The sequence below is a fragment of the Dermacentor andersoni genome, chromosome 5, assembly GCF_023375885.2.
Source record: "Dermacentor andersoni chromosome 5, qqDerAnde1_hic_scaffold, whole genome shotgun sequence".
Taxonomy (NCBI): Eukaryota; Metazoa; Arthropoda; class Arachnida; order Ixodida; family Ixodidae; genus Dermacentor; species Dermacentor andersoni.
In genome coordinates this window covers 74,417,759-74,445,738 of record NC_092818.1, presented here as the reverse complement: position 1 = coordinate 74,445,738, position 27,980 = coordinate 74,417,759, and the positions used below count along the sequence as shown (strand labels likewise).

Genomic DNA, 27,980 nt, shown 5'->3' with positions numbered 1-27,980 from the left:
GACTTGGGAAGAAGGTGTAATTGCCAGAGAAAATTGATGTAAAACACAAACACGAAAAAAAATAGTATTTTTTAAATTTATTTATTCTTTCTCGCTCCCAAGAATTCGATTGGTTCGCAATGTCACATGACATCAAGTACGTCTTCAATGGAATAACGCTGCGCTCGTTTGGTTGGCTGGTGCTCGATGCGTTGAGGAAAGTGGTAGTCGTGGTTGTGGTGCCGAAGCTGTGGAGGTGGCACACTGGAGACGGTTTTGGAAAGATGTAAATGGGTGCTTAAAACCTGACGTGCACTACAGGTATTTTCACTGTTTCGTCATGCATGTGAGAAGTAGAACTTTGTGCGCAAGCCGCGTTCGGAATATGCTGCGCGATGTCGGACAGGCTCACCGTTCAGAACTACGATCGACTCTCGTCTAAGCGAGACGTCGAGGAATCAAGAAATTGCGGCTTTAAAAGCTAGCTACCGTGCATGCTTTTTAGGGAATCTTTTGGGATATCAAATTTGAACATTTGCGACTGGAATGAAGTGATTGATCGTGGTTGTGGTGACCGATGCTCTCTTGACACAATTGGTTTCCCGCTTGCTTTTTGGCCCTTGGAAGTTTCCAACGTACTGACCTTCGAACAAAGGGGCCAAACTTGCCCGTGTCGAGAACAAATAAATAGAAAAATTATGAAAGTAAGAAAGATTTTTATCAGTGGGTTAATTTCCAGAAGCATTGTGCGGCTTAAGCTTGCCAGACGAACAAAGGGAGCCGATTTTGTGGGGGGTCGTCCATCTCATCAGGCTGGTGTCTTTATTAGCAAAATGAAGACGATTGCAGCTGATGTCAATCACTTTTAGTTTCCTTCAAAATAAATTTTCTCACTCGTACGCAGTATGTTTGCATAACGCGAGTCGGGACTTTTGCGTGGCCCCGTTTTTTCGTTTCAGATTGTGAGCTAGCCCGCGATAAAATTAGAACAGTAATAGCTTCCTTCTATAATAATACAGCACCCTTCCTGGCCTCTATATATGCATGAAACTTGTTAATGTGCCTTGCCATATCTTACGTTCTTAGCTGTATTGAATTATAGAAAAAAAAATAAAGCGATCGCGTCAAAGCTAGCACCGGAGCCGTAGTCCGAAGGTAGATTATCGATCAGCTACCTCCGCTATTCAGATACAAGCGTTTATTATGCGTGTGATGTAAACATTCATTCGCACTTGAAAATTTTTGCTGTCTTATTAATCGCATCCTAAATTACAAAACCGCAATACGCTATCGTCAGCATCGAGGGAGGGCTACCACGGTATCACGCAATTGTGGCGACGTAACGCAACTCTTTGTTCCGCATCTTACTAGAGCGTCTCGATCATTTGGGTAATATTTTTGTGCTTAATTATTGGATAAATTCACGACGTAGCCTTCTTTGTCATGTACATCGGAACTAATGTATAAAAAAAAAGAAAAGGTGCACTATGTTGCATTGTAAATACGATGCAGGCATAATACCCCAGTTACACGGGGCCCCTTGGATTGCGATCGAGCCGGAACGGGATTGAATTTCTCGATCGGGATCGACTCCCCTCCGCAGATTACTCAAAGTAGCCAATGGAGATCGAGAAACTTGATCGTGATCGAAAGCGCCATAACACAAGCCAGATACAGAACCCATGTTCTCAGAATGCGTGATGACTCCTTTCTCTTCGCGAGTTATTCCTCACTTGAAAGTGCACTGATTTTTCTTTAAGTAAATTCGGAACACACATGCAGTGCATTGCACTTTGTAGATTTTAGCATTGGCCCATAGATTCATACAATGTTGCAGTGATAATTTTGAATCTACATGGACAGCTTACCTGGAGGTGCACTTTGATAATCTGTTGCATCTGCCATTATATTCTTCAAAGCACATAACAGGACTTGAACTTCTGTAAGTGAAAGCTGTGCCAGATTAAACAGCATTAAAAGGCAGGTAGTGCTGTGAATAGAATTGTGTTATGGAATGTACTTTCCAGACACAAAGCGATAGAAAGATAGCTATTTGGGCCAGTGTTGCATGTAGCAATTCGTCGTCATGACAGGACCAGAATGAGCTAAACTGTACGAACCTGTTTACCAGACATACTCTAAATATCTCAATAAACCTGCATTGTGCGAAAAATGCTTGCGTGTCAAATGAAATATTCCTCTCAGCGGATGTCTGCTTGATCATCAGCCTGAGCTTTAAAAGCATTCAATATAAAAAGAATTTGTCGCGGGAAGCCTTTGGTCTGCATTTCAGCATTCTGAAGTCGTGTTGGCTGCAATGAAAAAATCCTGTAAATGTGCATCTTTTAAAAAAGCACATGAAAGGAAGCAAAACCAAAACATGCAGCTGAATTAATATGCTTGGCGTGTGCAAAGAGCAACATGTTGATTAGTGTGAGATTGTAATGGCATGCTAGGATTAACTGGCCTAAATGGGATCTAGTTGATGGCTTGGCGTTGGATGTCAAGAAGCTGGAGCAAAAAATGACCCGTGAACATCAGCTCGTCAAACGGCCTTGTTAAGTCCTGGGGACATAGGTCACCATACCCACTCATGAATAGACTTATAGTCACTCCCCACTCACTTCACAGACGTAGCATAGAGCTTTAGTGAGTGACTAAGGGTGTAAGCAAGCTTGTATGAGTGCCAATGAGATTGAGTAGACAAGGGTATGAACAGGAGTGAGTGCCAGTTAACGTGAGCATGAATGAGTCAGTGGTGGTGAATGAACGTGGATACAAACACGAGTGACCATTGGCGAGTGCGAGTATTTATGTATGTGAGTGGGTGGAAGTGGGCACGAGTAGTTTCCAATAAGTGTGAATGAAAGTGACTGTGTGCACAATTGAGTGTTGGCGAGTATGAGTGGCCGTGAGTGAGAACGTGAGGGAGTGCTGGCAAATGTGAGTGAGTATATGGATCAATGAAATAATGGTGATTGAACATCACTGTGTATCCACATGTTCTGCTCACCTATCCCTGGGTATCCAGTTGAAGTTGCAGTAACATTTAAATTTGCAAGAAGAATGAAAGAAGCTGAGGAGCTGTGTGTTGGGTCAAGTAGCCACAATGTAAAGCACTGATGCCAATAAAAACAAAGGGAAATGAACTCTTGTTAAAATGAAGTGGAGTGGTTGTATGGGTGCCAGCACTGCTTGTTGCCATAGCAGCGCATGCAACTCGAGTGGCAAACTCAATGCTAAACGAGAAGAAAGGGGGTTAACCGAGGGGAGCAATTTTTATTAGTCATATCGTAAGAAGCCAACAAACATTGACACTCGGGACAACATAGGAGAAATTACTTGTGCTTAATAAATGAAATAAAGAAGTGATAAATTAGTGGAAATGAAAGTGGATGAAGAAACAACTTGCCACAGGTGGGGAACGATCCCACAACCTTCACAATGCTTTCACCTTTGGCACTACAGATGTAATTACTTGGTATTCATTATTCTATTTGATTGTGAAGATGTTTATTACTTTCGTTCCATGCTACTCAAGGTCATTGCACTCTCTCTGGTCATAGAGGAACAATTGTGCAGTTTGTAAAATGACAGAACAATGCAAAACTACAAGGCAGTTAACACAAACTGACAGGACCTTTGCCTTCCAATGATCATTATGAACAACCATTCAATTGGCTTAAACTATGATCCTGCCTGACTCTGCAGTTGCTCAGTGCTGACAAGGAGAGTTCTCATTATATAGTAAGCTTTGCATGATTACTTTGTTTGACAGTGCTCAGCTAAAAATATGGAGAACCGTGGCATGGACGCACTGGACAATGAACACGGGGGCATCAACCTGCTTGACCTGCCCTCCGAGATCATCGAGAAGATTTTGCGGCATACAAACTTTGCGACCATTAGCAATGCGCGCATGGTAAGAAACTATGGAACCTTAGCTAACCTAGTAAACATTAGCCATCTCATTCTCTAGATATCTTAATCAAGGTTAAACTATGAAGCCCTCTTGGCGAATGTGTGCAATGTGCTTATGCTGTTTCGGTTTTCTTGCCACTGTGCTGTTGCCACTGTGCTTTTGTTGCTTTAAAATAGCGTCAACTAAAAAATAAATTTTCATTTTTCTTTATTAAGCAGTTTGAGGGAAGGGAGGATTAGTTGTCAGGATCATGCACAAGCCTGACACAAGTCTTTCAAGGGCCACACGTGGTGCTCAATATGCTTGTTTGAGACCCTTGAAATCTCTACACTGAAAAAAATAAAGTGCAATCAGAGCTCTTTCTTTCTCAGATAAATTGAAAAGGGAGCATTTCACTTTTCATATTTGTGAGTGCCTGTGAAATATTTTTTAAACTTAAAAATGCTCCACTTAGGGCACCACTGTCTCGAGTAGGCTGAATTTAGAAGTTGTGATGTACTTTCATGTCACAAATGAAAATGAATCGCAAATGAAAATGAACTTGTTCGGAATGAAGGTCATGTTCCAAGTATCGCTGTTGAAACTGTCAGCACTTCACCATTTTTCTAAAGACAAATATATTGATGAATGTGGCATCAATCTGCAACACTTTCATTAACGACAGATCAGTTAAATAAATAAAGTATTTCAGGAGTGTTTCTTTTTCCTTGTGTTTGTTTCTTCCCACATTTTGTCTGTGAAAAGGAATAGGGGTGCCGTTGCAGTTTGGTCCTTCAGATATGAACGAACGCGACATCTTTTTTCTAAGATCTCTGGAGGGGATAGCACAAATCCATCGTTAATAAAATTTAACTTGAACACAGCAAAGCTCTCTCCTTTTTTTGTCCATTCACCGTTCTAGAGGAGTGTGCAGAAAGCAGCTGACAATCGAACACGTTCCTTGCAGGTCTGCCACCACCTGAACGATGCAGCGTCTGGACTGCTCAACTCCGAGTTCGTGCGGCTGCGGTTGGCAATGCAGCAGCGCTTCCAGGGCATCAAGGCGCAGATGCCGCGGCGGGAGTCTGCGCGCCGCAAGCACCCACTCTCGCGCGAGTGTGACATCATCGAGACGGTGCACATGCGCCTGACCCTGCTGCAAATGACTTTTGGAAAGCACATTGAACGCAAGCACTGCTGCTTCTTCCCAGGGGAGGTACGCTGTGTGCCGGGCTGGTGGCTGGTCTTGGCCATGTAACATACTGCACCATTCTGTTCTGGTAGAAGTTCTACTGCAGTAGCTGTTGTGCAACCTGTCTTTCAGGTCGCACTGCAAGATTTGTTACATTGCACAACCTCTGTAGCTGTCTGAACTGTGTAAATGTGGTCTAAAATGTTAGCACAGCACTCGTAAAAAAGCATTCGCAGCAGTGAGAAAGAATTCTATTGTTGAAGGGACACTAAAGGAAAAAAATAAGTTGAGCTGCATTAGCAAACTGCACCTTTACAATAACAAGAAAGCCCCTCTTATCAAGAGAGAAGGCTTGGCAAGCCAAGAACAACAGAAACGAAAGACAGGTGTGGACACCACCTTAGAAGTTCCTGCACAAGTGGCATCGTAGATTTTATGCCAACTGCTTAGGCTTCGTTGATAGTGTTGTATATTGGTAAAGATGGGTACGTTGTACTGTTCTAAGAGGAGCCAAAGACTAAACTTGACAAGTTTCGAGAACTCTTGATGCACCGCAATGGCCCAAATACGAGAAAGTACTCTGATATCTATGATGTCACATGAAGTAATAGAGAAATGAAGTTTGGCCTTTTTTTTCTCTTCCAGAAGCAACCTTTTCCCACGAAATTAATGGAACAATTTTGAAAGAATGCTTTGTCAATCTAAACCGGTTTAGCTCTTGAGTGTCCCTTTAACTACATTTTTCTGTGTTCTAAGCTGGGTTGTGTGTCCAATATAGTACCCTGAAATCAGGCCATCTTAAAATGCAGCTTTTTAGGTAGGTCTTCCAATTAGCTGACAGGAAATCGTGGAGGCATGCAAAATTGTGAACATTAAAGATGCATGTGTAAGGCCTGGGTTCCATGATCTAAGCAAAAAAAGAAAGAGATGGACCCTTTATTTATGTATCAGGTTATCATGATAAGCACAGTTGTAATTAGATGGTGGGCATAAGTATGAGGTTAAAGAAAACTTAGTTTCTGTTTGTAAATACTGTTTTCTTTTGATTGTTGGTGTGTACAAATCGCTGTACTTACCGTATAGGAAAATCATTAAAAGTTGAGGTTTGTGTTTGTCTGCATTTTTGTTTGTTTATTTATTTATTTATCCATTGTTATGCATTCCATGAGTTGAGCAGACCATATAATGATTAGGAAAGGTAGTCTGGCTAATGGAGTAGGCGCTGCTTTTTGTGTTTCCAAGCTGGCATTTGTGGTTTTGGCACTGACAGTCAGAGCTCTGCATGTGTTGCTCCAGATCTTGGACGAAGTGCACCGCATCCTGAGGTACGTGGAGGTGACGCCCACACTGAGCCGTGCCTACAAGGTGACGGATGAGCTCTTTGACCTGACCACCATGGCCATGGAGTATTTCAAGGAGCACATTGAGCCCACGCTGCCCGAGATCAGCTACTTCGCAGCTGACTTCCTCGACTACCCTTCTTCCTACTCTTGTGAGCACCCGCTACACGCGCACACTTCTTTTCTTGCTCACTCTTTTTATCCCAGGGTATTGCAGGCAATACCAACCAGCAATGCCAGTTCTGTTTCCTCTTTAGTCGGGAGAATTCCTGTAAATGGCTGCCATGTTTTGAGCACCACCTGTAGGATTCAACTCGCACTTTTCTTCCCCTTACTGTTCCTGTCTGTACCCGCCGTGGTTGCTTAGTGGCAATGCCCAAGCATGAGGTCGTGGGATCGAATCTCGGCCATGGCGGCTGCATTTCGATGGGGTCGAAATGCGAAAACACTCGTGCGCTTAGATTTAAGTGAACATTAAAGAACCATGGGTGGTCCAAATTTCTGGAGTTCCCCACTATGGTGTGGCTTATAATCAGATCGTGGTTTTGGCACGTAAAACCCCATAATCTATTTTGTTCCGGTCTGTTCTCTTTTACCCTACCCCAGTACAGTGCAGCAAACGAGGAACCTCCTGGCTAATCTCCCTGCTATTTTTCCTCTTATTGTCTTAAAGGGGTCCTGAACCACTTTTTATCGAAGTGGTGAAAGACATTTGAAGTGAAGATAGGCTATTTCAGAACCACTTTGCCGCAAAAAGTACTTCAGTGCGCTCAGCAGAAGCGGAGTTATCGGCAATCAAACACGGCCTCAGCTGTGCTCCCCTTCCTCCTCCAATGCCTTGCACTGCGAAGGCTACGGCAAAGACGTCACCGTGGTGCGCAGTTCAAATTTCCATTTGGTGCCATGCCGTGCTAAACGTAAGTGAAACGCGGCTGTCCTCAGAGAGCCGCAGTGCACTTAGCCACTGGACTCGTGGCGGCACCTCACGGCGGCCGCGGTGTAGCAGAGCGCAGCGACCAATAGCAGCTGCGTATGGGAGTGTGCTTTATGATGAAATAAAGCACACAGAAAAGAGCGAGGAGCATGGTGTTTTTGAAACGAGAGCGTTTGAGAAAAAGGTGTCTTCGCGCTCCGCTTGCGAGCTCCACGGACCGCGTATGACAGCAAAACTTGGCTGAGATGTTCACAGCAGCGTATGCTATCCGTGGACTATGTTATTTCAGCAAGCCCGAGGGGTGGTTCAGGGCCTCCTTAAGGGCCGCTAGTTTAATTATTTGACCTATTATTCCCCGGTTGTTATCACAGGCCACAGCATGGTTTAAATCGTTTTGCCTTTCCTTCCTGTGCAGCTTCCTTGAAAAACCAGATTTCGCTGATGGAGACGCCGCCATCTACAAGCACGCAAGGTTCATTGTCCAGTGCACCCCAGTCTCCCCAGCCACCTCCAGTGAATCCAACAGTGAAGAAGCGCTTGCGCAAGCTGAGGGAAAGCATGAAGAAGTGAGCCCAACTTTTGGTCTTGCAGCATAGTGTGCATGCACTTTAGTGTATAGTGTAATACTAGCTTGCCATCTTGGACATTGCTGGGTAATCAAGAGAAAGTTCTGTCTCGGGCGAAACTCTCTTAATATGGATGTTTGTGGGCTAGTGATACATAGAAATGCTCTTATTAGGTTATCGCTTGTGGGGTCTCCAAGCATGCTCTTGGTATAAAGGAAGGACAACACAGTAGTGCAACCAATCAAATGGGCAGTATTGCACCTTTCATACACCAATACCAGCTAGCCGAATTATTACCAGCAGAAGGTGCCAATGGGCACTCGACAAATCGAGGAAGTGCAACTCACCGTGACAGCATATCCAGCGAATATGTTCGCCCCATGCCAGACACAATGCCAAATCATTCACTTGTGCAGTCTCGTGAATGGTGGCACATTCGAACGAATGTGTTCATCCATCCCAGTGCCCCACTCCGAAGCTTCACAAGATGGTCCCGCAGAGCGTGCCGACAGGCGCGCTACAAGTTCGTGCACTCTGCCGACCGCAAACCAACAAGGAAGTGATTGGATTGGATTGGATAAATTTCCTTTTGCGCCCAAGTAACTGTGCCGTTAGGTGGTGCTAGCAGCGCAACAATTGCGCCATCTCTCGCACTATTTGGCAGCCACACCGACTGAACCACGTGGAGCAGCCGCATTACAGTAGATGCATGAGCCACGCTGGGAAAACAACATAAAAGGGCACAAGAGAGTCGAGCGTCCCCACACACTAAAACAAATTGAACAGAGTTTAATGGTACACGCGACTAGATCCTACTGCACTCCAACTCTATTTGTAGCCATGAGGAGCCCTTTTTGAGATTGAAGCCAGAGAAAGCCTGCCCAAGCTGAACGTTCAGCTGCTCCTGAACAGCCCAAGGAGCCACTGACTAGAATTCTGTTGCAGCTCGGTCGTGCTCTCCCAGCTCGAAGGTGGGAGCAGTTCCGGGTGCTCCAAGCTTGGGCAATTGTGTTTTGAGCACTTGACTTCAACCAGCCGAATGTTAAACGCTGTCATAATGCTTGAAAGTAACCAGTCAAGTGTGCTACTGGAATAGAGGCTCCGAAATTTGTGGCCTCACTAACATCTCTGCATGAATTTGGGTAATGCAAAAACAGCGAGATTTAGAATAGGGTTTCACAGTTGCACATTCTGCTTTGCAATTGCTTCACTAGTGCCACTAAAGAGCACAGAAGACTGGAGATTAAATAAAATTCATAACAAAAATGTCCTTAGGACCAAAACAAACAGTGCTTGGACGGGATGAAGCGAGGACGACAGACTGGGATTGAAAATTGTGCTTATAATTTTTCTTTAATGATGTTACTTTAGGGTATGTTAAGTATAGTCGATGCTTGCTACAATGGACTGTGATAATCCAGTGAAATAGGTTCATTATGTCCACAGTCTGTTCTACTCAAAATTAAGGTCACAGTATGTTGTGAAATTGGCAAAACTTCACATACACTGCAGTCTAACCCATCAGCGAATGAAAAATGATAAAAATATCATAATTAAGATAAATGGTTTTACATAGTAATTGTACAGCCACTCTGCATGGCATCTTCCTGTCCACCACTTTCCGCACACTAGAGCATATATACAGTAGAACCTCATTGATACATTCCCATTACGCACATTTTCCCGGCGCCAGTGTTTGTAATCGAGTACATAAAACATAACCCAATAGAGTTATGCTCATTTTTTGCCAGTTCATACGTTCCCGGAAAACATTATTTTTTGGCTCCAACGTACAGTATGTCATCAAACTGCAATTGTATGATGCGTTTTCTGGACGCTAGATCCCACGTGAACAAGAAAATGCGCGAGGTACGCGCAATCAAGAACAATGTATAGCTGCCCACCACAGCAGCTTCACCGCAATACTCGCCTGCCCATCTCACATGAAAATGCCAGCGCGCACTCAGTTTCTCACTTCGGTTCCAGCAACTCTCCGGAGTCATTGCACATGGCATTCACAGCTATCACCGTCAATCCTATTGCGAAAAGTATCTCCGCATATCTATTTCACAGCACATGGTGCCATCGGAAGCATAGCGCACGCTTTTAACAGGCGATAACCGAAATGCGCCACTGTTCTCTACTGCAGGCTGCGATCTTGTACGTTTTCCGGCTGCTAGATCCCAGGTGAACAAGGAAAGGCGCGAGGTGTGTGCAGTCGAGGACAGTATATAGCCGCCCGTCTCACGCGAAAACGATGGCGCACAGTTTCTTATTCCCGTACCAGCAAACCTCCACCTGGTTCATTGCACGCCGCATTCACGGCTATCGCTGGCAAACGTATTGCGATAAGCATCTTCACCTATCAATTTTACAGCGTGCTTTTAATAGGTGATAATACAAACATGTCGCTGTTCCCTGCTGCAGGTGGCGTGATGTGGGCATCACATTTCGCTTCGGTGGCATCCGCCGTCGCCCAACAACTCGATTTCATTTCGGTTTCCTATTGCCCTCTCACAACACCACACAATAGGAAAACAACAAAATGCGTCTCTGGCTGCCGGAGCACCACCAGCTCGACGTGCATCAGCGTCTCTCGTGCCACAATGATCCGTGCGACACTTTGCATTACGTAGATGTTAACAATAGTTTGAGCCTGTCAAATTGTTTAGTTACTCAGGATTGTACATTTTCCCAGTCAGTATGTTTTTCCTTGCTTTTTTTTTTCCAAGACGTATGAACCAGGTTCTACTGTACACCCACACAGCGGCAAGATTAACAGCTGGCACAACGCCAGAGAGCCAGCTGGCCGGCACCGCCATACCAACCGCCCAGCCCGTGCGCCAAACCGCCCCCAATGACACAGATGATGACTACAGTTTGTTGTACACAATAAACAGTGGCCGATAGTATAGACTGATTTCTTAATTTTATATTTTGTCGCAAGCTATGACTGCTCTTAAATTTGCAGTACGAACGAGAGTAACAAACGGAGCTTGCATCTGGCTGCTGCTGCACTGCTTGTGAGATGGCACTGCCTCGCAGTCTTTGCCCCACGAATAGCATCTGTTTCTTATTGTGTGAATTGATGCGATGAGAAACAAAGCATTCTCAAAATAGTGTGTGTTGTAATCGTCGGTGGTTGTTTTTGAAGCGCTGTATGCTTCAGCTTCACTTCAAAGCTGGTTATGCCTAACGGCATTCTTGCCGCTTGTGGGGTCGACACAAAACACAGTGGGGAATTGCACAGCACGCCATTGCTGGCAGCCTGCCGCTAGTGTATTTTTTCCTTTATAAAAGGTGCATTTTCACAAACTTCTGCAAGTGGCTGAACATAGTTGCGTGGAGAGCACTGCCGGACCCACACATCATTGCAGCAAAATACATTGTATTTACACCATGTAGACAAAATTTGCCCTAAAATTTGTCTGTTATAGCGGATAGTCCGTTATAGCCGTGTCCATTAAATATGGAATTCATACATTGATAATATAGGCAGGCCAAACTAAATAATAAGAATAGTCTGTTGTAATCAAAAGTATGCTGTTTGTATGAGGATACAGTGTAACGAGTGTGGACTTTCTATGAATACTGTTTTGCCTTTTCTGCACCGCTGAACAGAAACAGCGGACAGGTGCTGGCGCTGCGTCGAGAGCTGAAGCTGACGCGCCGGCGGGTAACCAGCCAACAGCGGCACATAGTGGAGATGAAGGCGCGCCAGGACGACTACGACCAGAAGTTGCAGACAACGTCACGCAAGCTGAATGCGGTGCTGCAGGAACTGAACAGGTGCAAGACGGAGCTGCAGTACTGGCGCTCCAAGTCGCCTGCTGTGCCGGCATGTGCCTGCGGCAAGACCACTCCACTTGGTGGGGGGCCTGCCCAGGGCGCCCCCATCGATTTCATGCCCATTGACTTCCAAGAGGCCGCCTCTTCCTCTTTCGGACTGCAGGGTGAGCACACGGTGTTATTGCTTGTTGAGTGTGACAGTATGGGAAGTTTGGCTACTGAAAGCCCGCTATCCGAAAATCATAGCTGAAGCCACACACATAAAGTTGCAGGCAAAGCATCGATTGCGATACCTAATTATTAGACAGCTAAACAAAGTAAATGTAGTACATTTGCCGACCGATAAATCAGACACCAAGAATCCGGACATGCTCGGTAATTCGGACAGTTTTGCGGCAATGCCAATGGGCCCATAGACTTAATTCGTCAAAACGAGCGATATTTCGGACAGCCGTGAGCTCTACATTCAGTTATCCGGACTCTGTCCGTGGCTGTAGCGTAAGCCGACTCTGCCGACATTATTTCCTCTGGCAACCAAGGTTGCCATCAGACATCAAGTATAGCCTCAGAGATTTGAGCCACCAAGTATGGCCTCAGAGATTACATGCTAGGTGGTAATCCCTGAGGCCTTGCCGTGGTCGCAGCGCTGTGCCTCAGAAATTTAACTGCAAATGCCAATCTTGGAGGCTTTGTCTGAATTGTGAGGTCGCATCCATTCCGGCAAACCGGACAGCGTTTCTCCATTCTGTGATTGTTTGTTTGTTTGTTTAGTACCGTATTTACTCGCATAATAGGCGCACTATTTTTTCAGAAAATCCGGCGCGAAGTTCGGGGTGCGCCTATTACGCGGGGTAAAATTTACGAAATTTTTTCAACTCGCATTCCCGCGCTTTAAATTTTAACGTATGTCAGGAATATGGCTACTCTCACATAATTCACCAATAAATCCAGCATAAAAGGGAAAATAAAAGCTACCTACTTACCTTTTAATGAACAGGCGAGAGACGTTGACTGAACACACACGTAAAATTTATTAAGACTATTCAGAGTCCGAGAGAACATCCTCATCACCGCCGGGTGGAGACTCGTCTTCCTTGTCTGAGCTCCACAGCATGTCGTCTGAGCTTGCATCCAGTGCATTGGAGATCCCAGTCTTCTTGAAACTTTTCCTGACGACGTCATCCGAGATCTCCCGCCAAGCTTCCACGATCCATTCGCACAGCATTTCCATAGGCGGCCTCTTAATTTTGCCACCGGGGGTTAGTTGACGCTGTCCTCCAGCCATCCAATTGGTGTAAAGCCTTCGAACGTTGTCCTTAAAAGGCTTATTTAGGGAAACGTCCAAAGGTTGCAGCACGGAAGTGAGGCCTCCCGGAATCACGGCAATATCCGTACGCACCTCTGACAACTTCTCTCGGACACGTTCTACAAGGTGCCCGCGAAAACTGTCTAAAACGAGCATGGCCGGATACAACAGGCCGCCCGGCCGCCGGCCCCAGACGGTCTTGACCCAGTCCACCATCAATTCCGCGGACATCCAACCTTTCTCTTGGACCCTCACGTGTATGTCTTGAGGGAAATTTCCCTTTGGGAGCGTCTTTCTTTTAAAAATAACATAAGGCGGCAGTTTGCGTCCATCCGCAGTCACTGCCAACATGACAGTACACCTTTGTTTTTCAGCGCCAGATGTTCGAATAAGCACACTCCGTGCACCTTTTTCCTCTACTGTTGTATTTCTTGGCATGTCGAAACAGAGAGGAGTCTGATCTGCATTACCTATTTGTGACAAAATGAAGTTTTTTTGCTGCCGGAGCCGTATGACGAAACGGTGGAAATCGAGTACCTTGTCCTCGTATGCTGAGGGCAAGCGCTGGCACAACGTTGTGCGCCTCCTCAAGGTAAGTCCGTGGCGTCGCATGAAGCGCGTTGTCCATCCGGAGCTTGCTTTGAAGTCTTTCGCTTCGATGCCCTGCGCTCGGGCAATTCTGCGTGCCTCCGTCTGCACTATGTCGAGAGACACTGCACAACCGTCCTGTCGAAGGCCCCGTATGTGTTGAACTAGTTGATCTTCCACTTGCGGATACTTCCCCGACTTTGCACCGCGGAAGGCCCGTCGCGACTTCTTTGTGGCCTGAAGTTTTTCTTGCTGACCTCGCCAGTAGCGAATGCTTGTCTCTCCGACACTGAAATGCCTGCTTGCAGCACGGTTCCCATGCTCGAGTGCATACTGCACAGCTTTCAGTTTGAATGCAGCCGTGTAGCTGCCGTACTTGCCCATAGCGGAACACGCGACCACACGAACTGCACGCCGTTTGCAAAATGGCGAGATGCGGCGATTTGTCTTTTCTTTGCCTGTGTCGGCATGTGTAGAGCATTGATGGCGATGGCACTGTCGCTTGTGTCGAGTCGCCCGGCCTCCGAGAGTCGCCCAGCTTTCCGAGCTGCCTAAGCGAAGGTAGCGAAAAGCTTATGTCCGCGCGGCGGTTTGGAGAGGAGGGGGGTGTTATCGATAGTTGATGGAAGAATTATTTTTCGCTCGTTGATGCGTTTTTTTTTTTTTTTTTTTCTTTTTTTCTTTTTACGGACGCGTTAAGTCCTCGTGCTCGCTGGCTACGCGGCGGTTCGGGGAGGGGGGTGTCGGTAGTTAATGGAAGAGCTAGTTTTCGCGATGTTCCATGTGCTGTGGGCCCTCAGCAGCTGCGACGGCAGCAACACTAATGAGACTAGTAGTCCAGCAAATGCGTTGATAAGCTTGGGTTGTGAAATGTGCTTGCGTTTCCTTTTTCACCCGAGATGGAGGGGGCAGGAGGGCGTCGGCTTGCAATAGTGTAAATGCGGTACTGACCACAGTATAAAAATAGGAAATAAAAAAATCAAATTTTCCGCGACCAAACTGGGGGTGCGCCTATTATGCGAGTGCGCCTATTATGCGAGTAAATACGGTATGCGTTCTAGGCAGCGCTCTGCTGGTTCCAAGAAGTCTTTCTCGTGAAGCCATTGACAGTCCACGTCAAATGGCACCATTGCCCGGTGCCCTCACAGTCCGAATGAGCCCGGCTCCGCAACTGAAGAGCCTGCCCTGCCGCCTACCACAATGAGCTCAAATGCGGACATCATAAATGACCTGCTAGGTTGTGTTATGCCGATTCCTGCGGCTGTTACATTTGAAGATGTTGCCGACGTTGACAGCATGGTGGCTTTGTGTGCTGAACTGAGCGATGGCGAAACAATTGAACAAGTTCTCCCACCATCAAACTACGAATCTAACTCAGATGATGATGATAGGCCGCATTCTCTGGAGTATTCACATGCGGATATGACTCAAGCTTTTGTAGTCCTTGCATCGGTGTACAAAGACAACACAAAACTTACAGAAATGCAGGTGGACTTGGTTGCATATAAGTGGAAGTGTGTGCAGCAATGAATTGACCACTTCTTCCTTGCACAGGGGCCTTAAAATATAGAATTAATGTTTTTGGATGCATTAGTTCTTTCGGACATTCGTTAGTTCGGACTTATTTACATTCCCCGTGGAGTCTGAATTATCGGTTGCGGACTGTAGTTTTATCGGCCACATAACGTTGTAAATATTCACTTGCTAACTAAATTAACAAGCGTGGTGTCATATGTGCAGAGGCAAACTTAAGCACATCTCACTCTATGACTGTGGACACTATCTGTCAAAACGCTGCCGTGAGGAAGAGTGGCAGCAGCAGTGAGTACCTTGACCTTCGTGCTGCCTCTCGCTTCAGCGCAAACTAAGCGGTGAGAACACAGCACACACAAAGCTATCGGCACATGCACACCTCGACTCTGTACCCTTCACATATCGCATTCAAGATAAGGCCCGCACTCATCTGCACCATACACAAGCGCCGCCTGAGCTATCCGACCTATCAGCTTCTATGGTATGTACAGAGGAATCAAAAGCACTTTGTTAAATAAGAAATTAAGTAAACTCAAGCTTATTTAAATCAAGGTTTCACTGCAACCTTTTGTCTGTGCACCTAATGCTTATTACTCGGCTGTCTCATGTGCACCCCAACACGTGTTTTCTTGATATTTATATTCACTTATGTCCCACTGGTTTTGTTTCATGTCCTACATTTTTGTTCTGCTGGAAATGTATGTGCTTTTGAATTATAACACTAATGCAGGAAAGAATTTGTTTTCTGAGCAAGGCGTTCAATTTCTACAATATTGTTTCAGCAGTGGACTACAGTATTGTACAGTATACTCGTAAGACTGACCCACCTCAGAAGGAAGCTCCTGCTGTTGTCCTCCCTAGTTGAATGCACGTGATAACCTGAGACGTTTATGTCGCACATTTAAAAAAACATTTTTCACATGTATTCTGGTTCCCGGCACACGTGGGCAAGGTGTCGGACCGCAACGCCAACCACAATGAGACTGCACACGCCAAGGCTTGCACGCTAATGGACCATACCTCGGTCGACTGGCTGCTGTGGTTCAGCACCAAGGACCGATTGACCGAATACAACGAGATAACCAAGGCTTTCTGCCTGGCACACACAACTTTCCCACACTCTTGCTCGGGGCTGAGTCGAGAGCAAGCCGTTTTATTCAGACAGCTGCAGACGGGCTCACTCCCCAGCCCATCGTTGATGCACAGAACGTATCCCGCGACGCACCCGACAGACAAGTGCAGAGTCTGCCAAAGGGAGACTGCCGGCTTCGCACACATGCTGTGGAATCGCACCAACTACCAGGAAGCCAAATCTGAGAGGATCCTGCCGCGGCTCGAAGCAGCCACAGGAAGCAACAGTCAAAACAGACTCTGGGCCGTCCAGTGGGCCATCGAGGCGCTGGCCCGGCAGGGACCCAGCGAGCCGACAACGGCGAGCAGGGACTCGGACCATGCGGCTGGCGCCCAGAAGACGACATAGGCCCCGTTCAGAGCGCGTGCGCAAGCGCGCATTTTACTTTAAGCTCAAATAAATGTTTTGCCAATCCAATCACATGTATTCAGTGACAACCACGGAATTGAGTAAGATGAAATTTGTTGCACTTCAGATGTTCACTGCAGGGCACAGTCAGTGCCGGAATGACGAAATGGGGTAAGTATGATGCCTACGTGCTAGAAAGAGCTGATAAACCAGCACACAATGGAAGTGCCCTGTATTAATGCATAATGTGGCCCTTGACAGTGGTACCCCCTTTTGCTCTTGGTATGCATGCATCACTATGTAACACTGCTGTATCTTTATTGCGGCAAAGTTGACTTTTGGGAACCGGCATTGTGCAACACTCGACCCTTGTCGTACTTTGTGCACTTTGAGGCCATCGGCGAGGATGACAGAGGCAAAGCCATTGCGGACATCGGCAAATTCTTTCAATGAAAAACACAGCACCGAACTGCAGGAAGCTTGGCAGCAAACATCGAAGGCAGCTGAGCCTAGCGTTGCTGTGGTGGTGGTGGTGGCGGCGGCGGTGGTGGTAGTGGTGGTGGCTTCGATTAATGCTGTTTCAGACCTGCGGCTATGGCAAAAAGTCCAGCAAATCAGATGGTGCCCGGTTTCAGCGTCCAAAGTTTAAAACATTCTTATGCATAGGCTTTATGGGGTATGTGGCGGTGCTGCGAAGGCATCTGAATTATTGGGCATATCTGAGAAACCGGTCGTTGACTGTAACTAGTTTTTGAATTGAATACAAATATTTGAAATGTAATATTCGATGGGATTTGATATTTTCAAGTATTTGCACAACCCTACTAATCAGTCACGAGACGGCAGGAATTGCAGCTTCTGGGCTGCTTTGTGCAAAATAGAAACAGTATTTGCCAATTTATTCAGTAAATAAAAGTGTGTTGATATAGTAAGCATTTGTTTATTGTTCTCTTGATAACCTTAATAATTCAACATTCAGTTAATTTGGTCATTTTTTTTTATCCTTTGTTATCTGAATTAACGAGTGGTCGCTGTATCGGAAGAATTTCTTATATCTGTGTTCTTATGTCGAGGTTCGACTAATGAGGCCACTGTCCACATGGTGAGGGTTTAAAGTTTGGTTACTACGTAGTTCTGAAGTTTTGAACTCCTGAATCCCGAGGTTTTGGATTCACATTCTTTCCAAGGCCTGCTTTGTCTGCTGCAATTCCGCAATATAAGATTGTCCAGATTGGATGAGCCAACTTGAGGGTGTCAACTTATACATTTGGGCTATGAGAAAAAAAAAAAAGAAACATGATACGTTATTCACCGTGTATCGAATATAACTATCAAAATTTTGCCTTCTGAACGGCGTTTTCCATGCAAAATAATCATGAAACTTGCATTCCTAAGTTCCCGTTAAACGAAATATGTCGAGATGGGGCAATGCGTTTCCCTACATGAGCTCGTATCTGCCGCCATTAGCAGCGCAACGCATCCCACCCGCACGGTGAGTGCGAAAGCCACGGAGAGCATCACTAGTTGGCGCCAGTCGCCCATGATCGCCCATGAGAAGCGAAGCGGTGCCTGCCCTTTCCTCCTTCTTTCCTGGAGCGAGGAAATGGGCCGCGGAAGCAGCAGCGGACAGCCGAATTGATAGAAGATGACGCCGACAAAGTGCAATGTTATATCGCTTGAGACGAAGCTGCAAATTTTGCAAGGCTCAAAGAAGTGCGAGCTCGCTCAGGGGGGGGCGCGGACATGAAAGCTGCAACCAAAGGCCATGTCGATCAACGGAAAAGGCGGGCTTTGTGCGTCAGAATGAAACCCCCCATGATAGTGACACCAATACGGTGGAAGCCGCTGACATTAACAAGTTCTGGGAGCACGTCGCTACTGACAGGGAAACAGATGGTGCTTTGATGGAGAAGTTTCTGAGCGCAGATAGTGCTGCCTCATTATGCTAAGAGATCTCCAATGAGGCGATCGTTGTTGCGACATGTGGCAGCGTTGTGCGAAAGGGGCAACGAGATTGACAATGACCCATCTTTGACAACGACCTTGATGCTCACGCGAAGTGCACTGTCGTCGATCGAGTTGCTCATTGATTTCATGCATGCTAAATTATTGCCGCTAGTGTTCGTGCAGCAGCTAGACACCACAGTTCTGAACTTGAAACTCCTGCCAAAGCAACTCTGGATTTCTGACTATTTCAGTGTGCGTAACGCTTGATATGCTGTTTAGAGGTATAAATAAGCGTTTTATTTTTCAGTCTACCTTATACAACGTCTATCTTTTAGCTCAAGTGGTCAATTTGTTTTCGGAGCTACAAAGGTACATGCGGCTTCTTTTTTTAAATTTTTATTATGGCAGTCCAGACATAGCAGTGATTGGTTATAACGATCGGATTTTTCGTTCTTCTTGATATTATTATAAGTGGATTTCACTTTATATGTGCACACCTCCCATGCTCACTTCATCACCAAAACACTACTTGTAGCATGTATGAATTATCAGGTGTTTTAAATTAATGAAGCTTCACTGCATGTGTGATAAATAGCTGTTAACATTTTAAGGTTCTTTTCTTGAACTTAATGCTGACTTACAATGTTCTTTGCACTCTCCCAATTTTTGCCCAGGTGAGGGACAACTGAAGCTGGTGCCTGCATGCTATGGCACTCCACCAGAGAATATCGTGCTGGGCTTGAGTGACTCTGAGTGCGTGGCATTTGAAGAAGTAATCACAGAGGCGTTGCCTGTTAACAAGACGGGGCCTGTTGACAAGTCGGCACCGCCAAGAGCTTGCAAGCGCAAACTTGATCTGGATGGAGGAGCTACCACATCAAGCCTGGTCATCAAAGCACACAAAGTACAAAGGAGTTCATTGCCAAACGTGAATTAGCAACACCACACCCCACTTATCATCCCCTCGTATTTTTACGTTTGTAACTTTTGGGGAGGGGGGAGAGCTCAGCTATCTTTTGTTGTGTGTACGTCTCTTGTGTACTTGTGTTGAGTCCTCGTTATTGCCCATTTTAGGCAGACTTATTGCCAGACTTTTTCGTCCTTTTTTTTTTCTCCTTTGCTTTCTTTACTTCTTCAGCCACTTGGGGGGGGGGGGGGGGGGTGAGTAACTTTGGACAAAGCTTCTTACAATGTTGTATTGCCTGCAATGACAGAACTTAAGGATTTGTGAGCAGTTTTTTTTTTTTATTATGGGGCGCTTACTTGGTCATGCCTGTAGCATTAGAGGCTTCTTGTGGACACGCAATCAGTGTGGCTGATTGAACCAATCATGAGGTTGACGTTGGCTCTTTTTTTTTTTTTTTTTTTTTTTTTTTCTTTCCTCGAGGAGCTACACAAGCTTGACAGAAAGCAAAGCCTTGTTGTTGGCATCGCTCTGACTTCTTTTCATTGCCTCTGCTCTTGTCACTACCGACGGGGCAAATAACTTTGTAAAAGTGGAATGATACTGGTCTTGTGAGGTCACCGGAGCGGTGAAGTGCACGCGAGAGAAATGGGCATCTGTCACATAGGCCTGTTCCGCGAAAGCCTTTGCTGAAAGGTGGCATGTAACTAGGGGGTTTCTTTTACCGGTGAAGGGCTAAAAGGTTATGGTTCTGTGGCGCGAGTGCTCTGGTGCTTTTTGTACACAATGCAGCACGATCAACATGCGCAACTTACGTGTTTCATAACTTCACTGCAGCAGTGCTTGAGAACATGTGGCTTGGTCCTACTGCATGCTATTGTTCACATACCGCTGTTAGCCGAACTGTATGCCTCTTGGTTCCCCCCTCCCCCAACATGGTGTTGAGTGATTTTGAGTGTGGCTTGTGGAAATTGAGTTGTTTGAACCAGTATCGTGTCATTCTTTTGTCTTTGCCACACTTGTGAAATATTCTGGATGGAGTTCAATAATCCCACATGCTTTTCTGTGTTTATATGGCAATCGTGTAGAACTTGTACTGAATCTTTATAAATTCTGTAAGAGTTAAACAAAAGATACAATTTGTTGGACAGCGTACAGATAAATTTCAATACGGCATCTGTTCATAACAGAAAGACAGCAGTTCTGCTTCAAATATGATGGACGTATGCTCTCAAGTGCAAGCTGAATGGCTTTTGACTGTAGTACCTGTGCTGTGTTTATGTAATATTGTTGCAGTCTTTTGATCTGAATGCACCTGGAGACTGGAGGAAAAGCAAAAAAAAAAAAGAAAAAGACTGCCTTTGCTTTGTTTTTGTGTTTTTGTAACTTGGCACTTTTGTGCATTTACATAACTGCTTGCACAACCTTCCTACCGTAATTTGAAGGTGCACTATTGCTATACCATGCTTATTTTGATAAAAGCCATTTTGTTTGCATGTGGCTGATGATATCTTGCTAGGAATGCCCCAGATTCGTACACAATGAGAGGCACAGGGATCGTCGCATCACACTTTTTCGCAATGACAATCCTTCCCACTTTTTGAAGGATTGTATTCAGTGTAACAGCCATGTTGGCAGGCTATAATCGTCACTTTTTAATTGGGGGTAGGCAGCATGCGACACAGCCTTCTAAATGGCCATCATTGTTCTTGTGTCGGCTGTGTTCGATTTATAAATGGCTATCTTGCAGCAAAATGTACCATTGTATTCGGTCCCCCAATCAATGTGACGCACAGCATAGGATGTTACTTGATCTTACACTGCAGCCTTTGGTTGCTCACTCAGATGTTCCTTTAGAAGCTTCTTCTCACAGCTTTATAATTTTGCGACAAAGGAAAGCCTGAAATTCAAGAGCGTGCTAGCTTCTTCTAAGTCGTGCTCCCCTGTGCCTGAAGGCTTGCTGACAAGAGTCTATAAATAAGCTACTTGCCGCATTAGCGAGCAAACTTTTAAAACAGCGACTTAAAATTGCTTATTAAAAAATTCGGACATTTGTGCGGAGTGAAGGCTCTCCAGTAGCTTCTTCATCGGTGTCTGAAAAACCATTGGCCGAGTGCGATTCACCGATATCATTTTTTGACTAGTGTGAAATTGGGCAAATGAAATGCGAAAACTCAAGAAGTATCTAGAATGCATTCTTTCAGTTGCGCTTTCGGCATTCCGTGTGTTGGCATAATTCCCGTTTGTGTGGTGCCTACACCATCTTTGCCAATGGGCACGCTGCGGTGTGAAATCACACGCCAGTTATCTAGGCACCTTGTTTTATCACTTCGCGTTTCATTTGTCCATGACCCTACCGACGTGCACGTAACGGCACACTGCAGCATGCTATGTGCACACCTTTTTCTCTCTCTTCTCTGTGTTGTGAAAAGAGCATTCACTTGTCGCTCCCCGAAAATTTGTGGTGCTTACTTCCTCCTGTGCTAGCTTTTTTCTTTCTCGTAAGTGTGTGCAAATAGAAATTTTCGTGACCAAACTGAATAGCAAATAGCTTTTGAATAATGAACAGCCGTTATTTTCACCATTAATCTAAAGCAATCTTCACATGCTAGTATGTTCAGAGCAGTTGCAACTTTCTGTCATTACATCGCACATTATGAAGCTTTGCTTTAAAAGGACAAATGGAGGACTAGGAGCAAATAACTAGTTCGTTGGCATAATCGGGATTCATTGGTATGTGTGAATGATAGTAGTTTATCTGGAAAAGTCTGGCTGCCTGAGCAACATAACATGCTCCACTAAAGAATATCTCATGTTTTTGTCTAATATGGCCGCCGAGATTAAATTTATTGAATTTTTGCTCCAGTTGAATTTTACACCCGGTTGGAGAATTGAAATATTAGAAAAATATTATTTATAAATAGGGACTATTCCTTTCGAAGACTGAATGAAATAGGACATTATTTGCTTTGTTATTCAAAACTTTCAAATATTCGCACAACCCTAGTTCGGTGCTTCGGTGGGGATGGAAGGAAGGACAATCTCTGCCTCTCATACCTGTTTGCGTCGTATCCCTACTACTTGTGTCACCTTCGTAGCCTCTCTGGAACTGTTTCAGTGGCAACGTAACACATGTGTGCATGTTCCCTGCACATTTTGTAGGTGGCAGTGGGGTGATGGGCGTTGCAAATAATACCACATTGTGTGCTGTTCTAACAGATGAGGATTGTCAGCCACCCTTGAAGCATAGCCGTCTTGCACCTAACTTGTAGACAGATTATAAAACCAGAGATTGCCAGTAAGTAATCAACATCATCTGCTGTTGCATGCACTGGTCCGGCACGCAGAACTTTTGTGCACTGAGCATGGGATCGAACTTGGCTACTCCACTACCTCGGCTACTCCACTTCGAGGTATAGCCACTGCACTACACAAGCAACAGAAGCAAGTCAACACTCCCAAGTGTCAGCCTTTTCCCGTCCGTGTGTGTCAGTGCTAGTTAATGCATACAAGTACCAAGTTAATGCTGTTGTCAGCCTTGAAGGAAGGTTCTCATAGCTAGTAGTGACCACTGCTTCATCCACAGTTAAACCATAATTCATTGTCATCAAAATCCAAAGTTGCATTCACTGTTTGCACAAACATCCCCACACTGTTTTGTTCACTTTCTTTGCTTACTTTTTGTTGTTGGGATTTCTTAGCTTTTGGAGAACCAAATAAAAAAAAAATCTGTGGGTCTTGCACAAAACCAACAAACAGGACCAAGCGGGGGCACACATTGGGTTTCGTTCACGTTGGCTCTTGTCTTCAAAGCTACACTCGTGTGAGAATTGCACGAGGGTTGTGCAGTTTCAGCACTACGCACAGGCAATAACTAGACATGGTTCTGCATTTCACACTGTGGTGTCTACAGTTTACCCTGGTAGAGATGTTTGCCATCATGTATGCTCGCTTTTTTTTTTTTTTTCCCCAATTTGTAATGTTGCTTCATGACAAGAATGATTGTGGCAAGAGCTCTGCGACTTTTGTTTCCAGAATATAGCTAATTTGATTGTCTACATATTCTACAAGTTGTGCGAGTAAACATTTTTCTCTTGCATGTTTAAGGTGTTCTGGCCAAGCTGTGTAAGAGTGCAGCTGTAGGGGCTGGCTGGCTCTACACCGTCTTGCTCTGAACCCATGTTGTTTGAACATACAAAAAATGGTGAGGATGTAATGAGATGCAGATGTGTACTTAAGACAAGCACTGACCACATCAGTGTGTTAGCACTGTCAAAAGTTTTTGGGTTATCGTGTAATGGTGCATGGGTGGTAGCTCAAAGCATTGCATCTAGGCTCACCTGTTTCATGCTTCTGTTTTTGGCTTTGTAAAGCTATGAAGTTCTGTCACGTCCTCAAGCTATGTGCATGTTTTCACAATGTGAGCACAGAGCAATATGTTATTTCAGTAAACTTTGAAGCAAAAGCGAGGATGGCCTGCAATTGAAGGTGTATTGTGCGCAGCCAGCCAATTGCAGAGATTGTCAACATAGTTTAAGAGCTTTACACCGCATATTGCAGTGTCTTTGATTGGCATGAAACTTTTTTTTTTTACCTGTGCCTGATTGTATTCAATGGCTAGCAAGCTTTTTAAGCATTGCAATTTGTGTGCAGAGTAACCTTTGCTTCCACCTCTTCCTGCTGTCTGGGAAAATGCCTTGTATGTGTGCGTGTGTGTGTGTGTACTAGCGAGAGTGTGAGCACTTTTTGCTTCGATGAGAGACTCTCTCTCTCTTGCTTTATCATGAACTTTTTGCCGAACGTGTATTGCCCAAAAGCACAGTCTTCTGAACGCTTTCATGTCTTTAATTTTTTTCGTGGACACCAACCACAAGTGGTGGAGTAGCGCATGTTTTATGATTTGTGCCAAATTGCCAAGCTTCCTTTTTAAGTATAGAACCTTGAACCAGGCATTCCCTGAAGCAAGTTGCTTTATATTAACGTTCGCATTGTGAGCTGAATGAAATGAAGGCTAGGGTATTTGGTCATGTGCAATTGTGTGTATGTAGTGGTGGCCCCTTTAATGGTGTAAGCATTTCTAGTGGAACAAAAAGGGCGTCCAAATAATGGAACAATCATGCCTCGGCTTGTACAGTTCGAATGAAACGGGAAGGCTCTTCAATTGTGCTGGCTGCATGGACGACGTAACTTTGTGAATTTTTAGTGTCTTGGAGAAATCCGTATGACATTGTGCCACATTTTTAGTAATGACACGTTGATGTGTTACATTGAGTGTGCCTTTGTGCATTTTTTATTTTTTTTTTATTTTTTTTTTTTTTTTTTTGCTGTTGCACTAGTACTGTAGGATAAAACATATATCAGATTGCTTGCCTGTTTAAAGTGGATGTATGCCGTAGCGTTGTGTCATGTATTGCATGTTTCATTGCCTTATACAAATTTTTCTTTTTAAATTCTCGCTCAACTATGGTTGCATTCTCTACCTCTTGAGGTTGTTGGGCAGTACTAACAAGGGTTTTTTTTTTTTTTTTTTTTCCTCTTTCCCGTGACCCACAGAAGATCTCAAATCTCCAAATGTCACAATGTAACGACACACACAACAAAGATACCAGTGTGTATTTTGCACAGTTATATTGTGGCTGTAGCTTAATGCTGTAAGCACAAGATGGTTATTTATTGTTTCTTGAAATAAAGCTAACACTTCACAATTGTTTTCACTGTTATCAATTGAATCTGCTAGTGACTATGCGCAGCTGAATGTAAATTTTTTATTTCCCGAAACTTGTTCGTTTTTCGTGGATTTTGTACAACTCGCTTGCTTATTCAAATTCTTCTTCATTACACATCAGGTATTTCATCGTGAGAAATGCCTCAGTTTGGCATTGTGTTTGTCTCTACTCCTTGCTGCTTAGAAAGAGCTGCTTACACAGAAAATCTGACTATGCGGAGTCAAACCCCTGTGGCTCACAGGCACAAATAGCCTAGTCTCGCAGCAGTTCAACATTGTGCAACAGATCCCTATTTGCAAAACACGGAGAAATGTCTTGGTTCAATGGTGAGTGTCATCATGACATGTGCCCTGGTGAATTCTGCCAATACTAATCAATGATGCCAAAATATAGGGACCACTCAACAATGGAATGGAAAATGCTAAAGGTGACTGGAAGGCAGCAGCTTGCATTGTAGAGCAAACATTGGTGCTCTGTATTAACTAAAAGTAAAAAAGTACTTGCATTACATTCTCAATGCATTTTTCTGTCACTAAATGTTGGACTGAACACTCTAAAAAGTATTCTATGGGAAAATGTTAAGAACATTGCATGACACAAGTTTGTTTCTGCTGAAGAACGAACTAATGTGCTAGATGTGTTTCAACCACACAATGAAAAATTCGGACAGCATAGCACAATCGCTGTCAGGTCAAAACGTCTGCCTTTATATCACAAATTTTTTATCAGCAATGTCTTGCAGCTAACCAGTTATTTGTCCTGCGGCTTTTCTAAAAGGTGTTACTTTTTACGGCAGTCCCATGGTCGGTCCATAGAATAAGAAAACCGGCATGCCAAAGTTGGGTGGCTAGCCGTGATAGGCCTTTCCCAGTGCAAAGCCACTCATGTCGTCATGTCCACATTATCCCATATGGATGCATCCGTGCCATGACACTCCCATGATGTTGAACCTTGTGACATCCACAGGCTACTAAAGTTTCAACTGCAGTTGTATTGTCATGTGCACTTCAAGCATAAGCCGTAGATATCGCGCAGTTTTTTGCAATACATTTTTTGCCGAAAGGTTTAACTGTCCGTACTAAGCAAGAGTTCACTTTAAGCAGGCGAGACTGCACCAGAGCATTGCAATGCGAGTGGAGTACAGAAAAAAACCAGCATGCCAGTGGTTGCGTGATATGGAATGTTGTGTAAAACGTGGCAGCTATGACGAGTTTCTGGTTCTGCAATCACTTCCAGCATGTGAAAGCATAGCCTTCAAGATTGATTTCCGTTACACAGAGGGAATTGGAGCGCACTGCTCCACATGTAAAAAATTGACAACTTGCTTGTAGAAGGTCGTTTCGTTAGGTAATGTTCCAAATCTGCATCGCATAGAGTGACAGCCTCTGAAGTGAAAATGCAAATCTCAAAGGCTATGCTTATGCTGGCTGAATGCAGCAGAAGCGATTTTTGGAACTGAAAGCATGTCATAGACTTCATATTTTGGATGGCTTCAAGATTTTCTGTTTTTTAATGTGCTGGCATCCTTAGGGTACTTCGTGTATTTTCATCTTTATCTAACTGTTTTCCCGCCTACCTGGGTGGGTCACTGGGTGGTCTGATCGAATAGTTAGCACATCAGGCTGCTGTGATGAGCTAACAGGTTTCGAAATCAACCATCGGATCAACTTGAGTCGCCGAGTATGTGCCAACGTTTACATATGGGCCTCTCTTCAGTGAAGCTCTTCCATGCGAACATTGGTCACTGTGGATGCGGGACTAGGTATGTGCCACTGAGAATGTGCCGTCATACAATGACAAAAAGATCTCTTAAATTTCCCCGATGCTGAGTGGAATCGAACCGACGCCACAAGGGTTCCACAAGGACTAACCCGATGTATTTGCAGGCTGCACCACAAATGCACTGGGCATGTGCTGCTTCTAAATGGACACCTTTCACGCCAGTGCTTTAGTGAGCTGTGCCATGAATGCACTGGGTATGTGCCGCTCTTTAATGAACGACTCGTCAACTTGGTTCCCTGAGTATGTGCCACTGAGTGTGTGGCAAGCGAGGGAACAATTCTCTGCATTCGCCACGCTTCTGGTCTCGGAGATCACGCGCGGATATCTCGGCAGGGCCACTAGATGGCGCAGCAAGTCAATACATAGTATCAACAGGTGCGCGCATAGGCCTATAGGATACTATAGGTTCCCCAACATGGCGCTGCCGTAAACCGGAAGCCGCGGAGTATCGTTGAATGACGTACGTGCATACTATGCATAATAATAATACATTGTGCACCAATACATTATGCACCAATACATTGTGGGCACCATTTCCGAACTCGACCTCGGAGCTAGGTTCCACTCGTACGTCAAGTCATTCTTGGATAACAGGACGGCTACGCTCCGATTTGCCGACCTCTCCACGGAGACACTCTCGCTGGGGAGCAGGGGCACCCCCCAAGGCTCGGTCATCTCCCCTATGCTTTTCAACCTTGCCATGGCGGGACTTGCTGAGAAACTAGGGCAGATCCACGGGCTCGAGCATACCATATACGCAGATGACATCACCATGTGGGTGTCCAAAGGAACCCCGGGCATGGTGCAGGACAACTTGCAAGAAGCAGTGAATGCCATAGAAGAATTTCCAATTCCCACAGGACTCAGATGCTCGCCTACCAAGTCGGAACTGCTCGTACGCAGACCCACGCAGAAAGGCCGCAGGCCATACTCGTCAGACTTCGATTATAATGATATCGTACGAACCACTTCGGGACACGCCATACCGTGCGTCGACAAAATCAGAGTCCTGG

At 45.1% G+C, this 27,980-nt stretch overlaps 1 protein-coding gene across 1 annotated transcript; it reads left to right on the top strand.

Annotated features, from left to right (window-relative positions):
- Positions 1-162: 162 nt before the first annotated feature.
- dmpd (F-box protein dampened) lies at positions 163-25,164 on the top strand. Its single transcript, XM_055070800.1, has 8 exons — positions 163-300; positions 3,758-3,901; positions 4,848-5,096; positions 6,369-6,564; positions 7,762-7,912; positions 11,534-11,865; positions 19,230-19,459; positions 22,807-25,164. Exons 2-8 carry the CDS (start codon positions 3,773-3,775, stop codon positions 22,876-22,878), a joined length of 1,359 nt encoding a protein of 452 aa, XP_054926775.1. The 5' UTR covers positions 163-300; positions 3,758-3,772; the 3' UTR covers positions 22,879-25,164.
- The last annotated feature ends 2,816 nt before the right edge of the window (positions 25,165-27,980 follow it).

What these genes read in the sequence shown, in the direction of transcription:
- dmpd (XM_055070800.1), top strand. Translation starts at nt 3,773, where the DNA reads ATGGAGAACCGTGGCATGGACGCACTGGACAATGAACACGGGGGCATC. An exon ending in CTGAGGGAAAGCATGAAGAA is followed by an intron (nt 7,913 to 11,533) that starts GTGAGCCCAACT and finishes ACCGCTGAACAG; the next exon opens with AAACAGCGGACAGGTGCTGG. An exon ending in TGGTCATCAAAGCACACAAA is followed by an intron (nt 19,460 to 22,806) that starts GTACAAAGGAGT and finishes TCCGGCACGCAG; the next exon opens with AACTTTTGTGCACTGAGCAT.